Source organism: Vollenhovia emeryi, unplaced genomic scaffold (assembly GCF_000949405.1).
Source record: "Vollenhovia emeryi isolate VEMERY1.0 unplaced genomic scaffold, V.emery_V1.0 DF939160.1, whole genome shotgun sequence".
NCBI classification, from domain to species: domain Eukaryota; kingdom Metazoa; phylum Arthropoda; class Insecta; order Hymenoptera; family Formicidae; genus Vollenhovia; species Vollenhovia emeryi.
The window spans coordinates 189,079-198,377 of NW_011967206.1; the positions used below are offsets into that span (position 1 = coordinate 189,079).

Below are 9,299 nucleotides of genomic sequence, written 5' to 3' on the forward strand. Positions count from 1 at the left end.
CATTTTCTACCTACCTGTTTCAACATAATGAACCTACAAATTTTTAATTGAACGCGACGCGAGTTTTTAGGGGTTTGACTTGGACTTTAACGCGCCAGCGGGATTTAATAGGGATTTTACTCTCGCACATATGCGAGAATGTATGTATATAGAAGCATAACCCACCCGAATTGTGACAAATCAAAAGAAATCAAAGTATACTTGTACAAAGTACAGCACCTTACTTAGGTGCTCCATCAGAGTGGCCAATATTGACCACTTACTTCGTCGTATTTAGTCCCTCGTTGGGCCAGATTGGACCTACCTTTCGTTGCTCCCGGCCATACAATCTGGTCATTTTGACCAGAGATCAGGAAGGAAGAAAACTCCTTCCATAGTCGGTTTATCACCGACAGATATTTCGTACGGTTCGAACTATGTGCGAGCGACGATTGTATCGAAAAATGCACGACCAGGCGAGAAGTTATTTAAAGAAGAAACTTAATTTTTTTTAAATTTAATTTCTAAAACTGATCAAAGTGTAATTTTACCCCCGTTTTCAAAAGTATTGACCGTATCTTCGTGACTCGATCTTTGAATATAAAATTCAAGCACATATAAGTATAGAAAAAGATACTTTGCGTTATATTTATTTTAATTATATTCCGCGATACAAAACTTAAAATTTATATTATGGATGAAATTAAACAATTAATAATTTCTTGAATATGTTGTAGAAAACTGATCGCGAAAACCGACCACGAAAATCGACCGCAAAAATACGAGATGCGTGTGACTGCATGTATTTATGCTAAACGCATCTTGAAAGTATCACGAACATGCAGAATAAATGACGTGAGATACAGAAAAAGGAACTTGCCGCACGAGTGACATCGATATTATAATTGAATATTACAGTTAATCGATAATCTCAAATAAAGTAAGAAAATAATTTCAAATTTAAGCATTCTCGTCAAAATATATTGGAATCTCACGTCATATTATTCTACTTTATACATGTATCAATTCTTTAATTGAAAATGGATAGGCTACGAGATTAGTTGGCCGAATACATCGACAATATTCGTCATACTTCGTGTAATTTCTATGATGTAGTTCAACGATTTTCAACATGAAAAATGAGCTCAACATACTCTGATTTGTAGAGCTCCACGAAATTACTTCTCTTCGATAAATTAAATATATTAAATAAAACGCGAAATTATTTGCAACCTATCCATTTTAACGTAACGGATCTACGAAATGTATCGATCTACACTCTACGTTCTAAAACTGTAGATTCCGTTACTTTAATAAAAAAACGTTTCACTCACCGATACGATGCGCAGCGGCGGAGTTGTATTACGTTGATTCTGCAATGGCGCCCGATGCCTTCTCCTCCACTCAGGTGTCCTCCTCTCAGGTGTCGTTATCTCGGCTGTCCTCACTTATCTCGGCTGACACACTCGCGAATTTATACTTCCGTTTGTAAAATCACTTGTCACTGTCACTGTATCCAAATGCCACTTCACTCGCGAATTTACACTTCCGCTTGTAAAGTCACTTGTCACTGTCACTGTATCCAAATGTCACTTCTTCGGTTTTCACTGTGTCCGATTGTCACTGAGTCTGATTGTCACCGAGTTCGATTGCCACTACGAACTGTTCGATTACATCGTTGCACTGATACCCGCACAATCACTGACACAAATCGCGGGAATTCAACGATCGCACGATGATATCGATCGTTGATTATTCAAAGAGAGCGATTGTGGTTTCCTCCCGCACTTGTCGCGAACGCGTATCAAGAAAGAATAATACGATATGCGAAGCGGCGCGGGCATAACCGATCAATTCGGCTGTCGCCGCGTGAATGACCCTGCGTACGGCGCCGTAAACACCTCTGCGAAAAAAAAACCGAACACGGATTCCAAGAAATGACGTAGCGCCGTGAACACCTCGGTCGAAAACAATCTGTTATTTATCAATCACGTTTAAGTAATTGTCGCGATCCGTAATCATATTGTTAATTTTTACGGTAATTTGTCGCGACAAATATCACGCATAATTTGAAGTAAAAGTCGCGATTGATAAATGTTAATAACTTTCGAACAAGATGATCGCGTGCGTAGGAGATGATTGAGATTCTCGTGAGAAATGATCGCGTTACGAGGAGCGACGCGAAGACACGCGGAACATCCACCTCGCTCGACATATCCGTCCCGAATGATTCAACACAATAGATTGTTTTCGACCGAGGTGTTAACGGCGCTACGTCATTTCTTGGAATTCGCGCCCGGTTTTCGGCCGAGGTGTTTACGGCGCCGTACGCAGGATCATTCACGTGATAGTCGCGTGTTTACATTTTCATTATTTATTTCGTTTTGTTGTAATTTACTTTACAATATATACAATATTATAAAAGATAAAAACATAATGACATTATAAAATTAAAAATATAATATCTGTACAATACCTACAATATTTCTCTGGACGTTATACATATAAAGTAAAATAATATGACGTAAGATTCTAATATTTTGTCGAGAACGCTGAACTTTATATAATTTTTATACATTATTAGCGAAAAAACTTTCTGACTGGGGATGTAAATGAGCTATCTCTTTATCATGAACGAAAGAGTATAATATTTTATGCAATAATTTTACACCTGTTTACACGAAACTCGTTTTTATCAGTTTATCGCTGCGACGGCATTTATCATTCTCGAAGGGGAATTAACTACATAAGCCTAATGACATTACTTCAACAGATTAGGTACCAGCAATATGGTCTCGTTCCTCTACAATTATTTGTCAATTATTCTAGTCGTCGGCTTCAACGCTATTCTACTCGCAGACGCGAAACCTGAACTTAAATTAGTAAATGTGGTAAGTGCCATTTCTTGTCAATAATCGATTGCAGTATTTTATAAATGTTAAGTCTAATTGTTTTGGACTTTTATTGTATTAGGTTTAAACGTTTCGTCCCACTAAATATTAACATTCTATTTTCATACAGGTATTTAGGCATGGCGATCGGACACCTGATAATAACGGATACGAAATGTATCCGAATGATCCCTATTTAAATTATTCCTTCTATCCGGAAGGTTTAGGACAATTGACCAATGTAAGTACAGTATAACGACGCTTTCTTCCGAATAATTCTCCGAGAAAAGCGATATCACGAGAAGGATAAATTAAAATAAAATTAATTTCTATAAAGCTGAATGGGTAAATTTTGAATTGTAAATTAATTTTAAAGATCCGTGATATTGTAGAGTTAGCACTTAAATATAGAGGTGATAGAAAATTATTACATATGTTTCAATCGTAATATGATCTAAGATTGATTAATATATTTTAATAATTAATACAATTTTCTAACAAGGGAAGATGCGCGAGTATCAATTAGGAATAGCTTTGGGTCACAGGTACAAAGAATTTCTGGGAAAACTGTACCTGCCAAAACTCGTTCAGGGTGACAGTTCGGATTATGATAGAAAATGTCTCTGCAACTCGTTCTCGCCGCCCTGTTTCCGCCAATAAATGTTCGACAACGGTGGAATCCTGCGTTAAATTGGCAACCAATTCCAACGACATATATGTATACCACGTATTGACGAAAATTTCTTCTCGGGTGATGAGTGCCCACAGTAAGCATGATTAATATTAGCAAAGAAATAAATAAAACGACAAACAATAAACTGTTTACAGTATTCGTGTAAGTTCTTTGATATAGAGCTCGGCAAAAAGAGAACATAAAAAAATATTTAGACAAATATATCGTAAATGATAAAGATGATTGCAAAATATGCCTACATATCTTAAAACTTGAAAATTTCACGAATAAAGAGATTTAAATTTGAGATTATTTTCAGGTATCTCAACGAGTATGATCGAGTGTTACAATTATCCGAAACAAAAACGAAAATGTCTCAATTCAAGGACATGATGAATAAATTGACAACGTTAACCGGCAAGAAGGTCGAGAAGAAATGGATTTATATTATTTGTATCACACTTTCATCGCAGAGTCATCTATGAAACTGACTCTTCCTAAATGGGCGCATGAATATTTTCCGGACGGTCCACTATTCGATGCAACCGTGGCTGCATACAATATTTCAAATTCTATTCCTTTATTAAAGAGGTTGCATTCTGGTAAGAACTGTTCAACGGTTTTGTATAATTTAACGGTTATAACGTCTAAGATTTCTTTCTTACATACTCGTACTTATTTTTTATAGGTTCAATAATCAGCACGATGTTGATAAATATGCTAGCCGTGCAGAATCTGCATTTATCAAGCACAAAAATGTATTTATATGGCGGTCATGAAACTAACATCGCGGTATTATTGCACTCGTTTAATGTGTACGAGGTTCATGTACCTGAATACTCTAGCGCAGTTACTCTAGAATTGTTACAAGAAAACACGCAGTATTATGTAAAGATAAGTTTAATATCAAATAGTTTATAAAATATCTTTGTAAATGATACCATAACTAAAAATAATTCTTTATTAAAAAATAAGCGAATGTAAAATAAAAAATATGTTTATACCGTAAATATATTATTAATTTTCTAATGTTTAGAATCTTTTTTTAAAACATAAGCATATGAAACAATTTGAATTATTTATTAATAAAAATACCTCACAAATTCAATTATGTATCCTGCGTAATAACTTTACAGCTTTTGCATTATCGAGGCATTCCACCGAGGATCGTCGAACTTACAATCCCAGGTTGCGAAACCCTTTGTCCTTTCAAGAAGTTCGTGGATCTAACTCGAGAATTGATTCCATCTTATGAAGAATTGGTTTGCGGTTTACATTATAATTCTGCAGGCGGACATTTTACCATTGCAGCAATATTTTGCATCATTTAGGTAATGTTACAATCTTGCCGCAAAATGTTGCTACAATATTGCTGAAATTTTGCTGTGCTATGGGTATTTTAACATCTTTATACAACGTGCACACACACACACACACACACACACACATACATATATGTGCTACATAAAATTGACGCAACTAAATTTACAAATAAAAATCTGGCGGTATAAACTTGAGGCAAGTAATCATGTATTTGGTTCTGCTCGATAATGTTTATACGAATGATTTAATCAATTTAATGTATATTGGTTAAGCCACGACGGATTTTCATAGCACCCGGAAGTTACTTTATCTGTTTTTGTATAAAAAAATAATCAATTTTATTTTTCGTATTAAAATAAAATATTTAAAGGTTTTTTTATATTTCTTTCAATGCAACTTCGTGCATTTATTTTATGTTTGATGTAAATGAGCTATCTCTTTATCATGAACGAAAGAGTATAATATTTTATGCAATAATTTTACACCCGCTTACACGAAACTCGTTTTTATCAGTTTATCGCTGCGACGGCATTTATCATTCTCGAAGGAGAAGTAACTATATAAGCCTAATATGGCATTACTCCAATAGATTAGGTGCCAGCAACATGGTCTCGTTCCTCTACAATTATTTGTCAATTAGTCTAGTCATCGGCTTAAACGCTATTCTACTCGCAGACGCGAAACCTGAACTTAAGTTAGTAAATGTGGTAAGTGCCATTCCTTGTCAATAATCGATTTCAGTATTTTGTAAATGTTAAGTCTAATTATTTTGAAATTTTATTGTAATAGATTTAAACGTTTCGTCCCACTAATTATTAACATTCTATTTTCATACAGGTATTTAGGCATGGCGATCGGACACCTGACAACAACGGATACGAAATGTATCCGAATGATCCCTATTTAAATTATTCCTTCTACCCAGAAGGTTTAGGACAATTGACCAATGTAAGTACAGTGTAACGACGCTTGCTTCCGAATAATTCTCCGAAAAAAGCGATATCGTGAGAAGGATGAATTAAAATAAAATTAATTTCTATAAAGGTGAATGGTTAAATTTTGAATTGTAAATAGGTTAAACAAATTTGTAATATTATAGAGTTAGCACTTAATGATAGAGATGATAGAAAATTAATTACATTCGTTTCAATCGTAATATGATCTAAGATTGATTAATATATTTTAATAATTAATGCAATTTTCTAGCGAGGGAAGATGCGCGAGTATGAATTAGGAATAGCTTTGAGTGACAGGTATAAGGAATTTCTGGGACCTATGTACCTGCCAACACTCGTTCAGGGTTACAGTTCGGATTATGATAGAACGAAAATGTCTCTGCAACTCGTTCTCGCCGCCTTGTTTCCACCAATAGATGTTCGACAACGGTGGAATCCCTCGTTAAATTGGCAACCGATTCCAACGACATATATACAACGTAGTGTCGATAATTTCTTCTTAGGTGATGAGTGCCCACAGTAAGCATGATTAATTTTGCAAAGAAATAAATAAAACGACGAACAATAAACTGTTTAAAGGATTCGTGTAAGTTCTTTGATATAGAGCTCGGCAAATAGAGAACATAAAAAATATTTAGACAAATAACAGAAAACCATAACTTTAATTAAAATAAGATTGTAATATATCGTAAATGTTAAAGATGATTGCAAAATATACATATCTTAAAACTTGAAAATTTCACGAATAAAGAGATTTAAATTTGAGATTATTTTCAGGTATCTCAACGAGTATAATCGAGTGTTAGAATTACCCGAAACGAAAACAAAAATGTCTCAATTCGAGGACATGATGAATAAATTGACAACGTTAACCGGCAAGAAGATCGAGAAGCCTCTGGATTTATATTATTTGTATCACACTTTCGTAGCAGAATCATCTATGAATCTGACTCTTCCTAAATGGGCGCATGAATATTTCCCGGACGGTCAACTATTCGATGCAATCGTGGCTGCATACAATATTGCAAATTCCACTCCTTTATTAAAGAGGCTGCATTCGGGTAAGAACTGTTCAACGGTTTTGTATAATTTAACGGTTATAGCATCTAAGATTTCTTTTTTACATACTCGTACTTATTTTTCATAGGTCCAATAATCAACACGATGTTGATGAATATGCTAGCCGTGCAGAATCCGCCTTTATCAAGCACGAAAATTTATTTATATGGCGGTCACGAAACTAACATCGCGGGACTATTACACTCGTTTAATGTGTACGAGCAACATGTACCTGAATACTCTAGCGCAGTTATTCTAGAATTGTTACAAGAAAACACGCAGTATTATGTAAAGGTAAGTTTAATATCAAATAGTTTGTAAAATATCTTTGTAAATGATATCATAACTAAAAATAATTCTTTATTAAAATTAAGCGAATGTAAAATAAAAAGTCTGTTCATACCGTAAATATATTATTAATTTTCTAATGTTTAGAATCATTTTTTGAAAACATAAACATATGAAACAATTTGAATTATTTATTAATGAACATACATAACGAATTTAATTATTTATGCTGCGTAATAACTTTACAGCTTTTATATTATCGAGGTATTCCACCGAGTATCATCGAACTTACAATCCCAGGTTGCGAAACCCTTTGTCCTTTCGATAAGTTCGTGGATCTAACTCGAGAATTGATTCCATCTTATGAAGAAATGGTTTGCAATAGGACATTGGCACATATTCGCAGGAAAAGATTCGCGGGAGAAGATCAGTATCACATCTGCACCCATACTAGTGCGCCGTCGCCGGGCCCTGTGGTTACGAAGGTGCCTGTTCGGGGAGGTGCAGATGACTGCCAACGGTTTATGATACGACGGTCAAGGTACGATAAAAATCCGAGCGTGCATTTAACTTAAGGGGGCATAGAACTCTTTTGGCTTTAAAAAATCGGAATTTTTTTGCATATTTTGAATGCTTAATGTCTTAAGAATATTACCCCAAAGCCGTTTTTTGAAATTCGAAATAGTTTGGAAGTTACAGCACTTTAAACGGCTTTGTACACAGCTGTCTGTAGCCTTGTTGCAAAACTTTAAACGCGATTTTCTCGAAACTGCACTTTCAAAATCGGTACCATGGATAACTCAAGGACGGATCAACCAATTTACTTGTTTTTGTTTTAAATGAAAGCTTATAAAATTCTCTAGTCCCTATCGGATGCTTTTTTCGATTCTTTGATTTTTTTTTCCAGAAAGAAAGTAAGAAATGTTGCCGAAAATCGATGTTTTACGGTTAAAAGTCCGCCATTTTGTTAAAAATAAAAAATTTTAAAATTCCATCCGATAGAGACTACAATTTTTAATATACTTTAAGGTCTTTCTTGAATTTTTTGTCTCAGATAATCCAACTCGGAGATATCTCCGCAAAACGCTGCATGCCGTGCAAGGTCTAAAGCGAGAGACGGTTGACAGAGTATTTTTCAATAAATTTTAAAATATAAAATTGTAAATAATAGTCAAAAAGATGTATATTTATTTATTAAAAAACCCGATTTTTATAGCTTACTAGAACAACAAAAGCGCGCGCGAAGCGCGCGCCATTGTTCTTCCACATTACATTAGAACATTAAAATATTATATTGCGCACGCCAATTAACATTATTCTCTTCTTTTTAGTTTTCTATCATTTTTACTAAATTTCACTTTTGGTCACTATCTGCACTATCATTTTCATTAATTCTATATCACGTTCCTTTTAAATAAATCTCAAAATCTGGCTTATTCAAAATTATTCTCTCTTATCCTGATAATTTTTATTTATTTAACTTTGTTTTTACTATACACTTTTATCTTCAACTATTCTTTTGCATTTGATCCCATCCTATCATTGTCTCACATTTTTTATAACATCAAAAAATCTAGCTTATTCAATATAATTCTTTCTTATCTAGATAGGTTTTATTTATTTGATTTGATTTTTAATTTAAAGGAAAAAATCAACTATGTATATATTTTTTTATATACATAGTTTTTAACTTGTTTATTACCTCGCTGATTACCAAGATAAACTTTTAATGCTTGCCAAGTACGAACGCGTGAAAAGGCAACATAAAGTTGTCCATGATTAAAAACATCTTTGCGAAGATCTATTCCTACTTTGTCAAATGTTTGTCCCTGTGACTTATTAATTGTCATCGCAAAAGCTAATTTTATCGTCTCTTCCTCCTCCTTTCTCTATCTTCCCTTTCTTCTCCTTCTTCATACACATAACATAAACTGACCGCAAGTCAAAGTGAACGACTCGCAACGAGATCGACACATAAACTGTCAAAATAACCCTCTTAAATGCAAACTGTCAAAACCGCGAGTCGAAGAGAATCGACTCGCAACAAGATCGAAATCGAGCTTCGAGAGAGTCAATCGGCATCGCGGAAAAGCGACAACAATGAACTCGCAATGCCTTTTTTAGATAAGG

General features: G+C 34.3%; 1 protein-coding gene and 1 pseudogene across 1 annotated transcript; both read left to right on the plus strand.

The window, feature by feature from the left end:
- The first annotated feature begins 2,768 nt into the window (after positions 1 to 2,768).
- On the plus strand, positions 2,769 to 4,874 carry LOC105564768 (annotated as a pseudogene).
- A 547-nt stretch (positions 4,875 to 5,421) lies between these two features.
- On the plus strand, positions 5,422 to 8,343 carry LOC105564690 (venom acid phosphatase Acph-1-like). Its single transcript, XM_012017252.1, has 7 exons — positions 5,422 to 5,573; positions 5,704 to 5,814; positions 6,073 to 6,341; positions 6,600 to 6,883; positions 6,970 to 7,175; positions 7,418 to 7,710; positions 8,224 to 8,343. Exons 1-7 carry the CDS (start codon positions 5,472 to 5,474, stop codon positions 8,225 to 8,227), a joined length of 1,269 nt encoding a protein of 422 aa, XP_011872642.1. The 5' UTR covers positions 5,422 to 5,471; the 3' UTR covers positions 8,228 to 8,343.
- Positions 8,344 to 9,299: the final 956 nt, after the last annotated feature.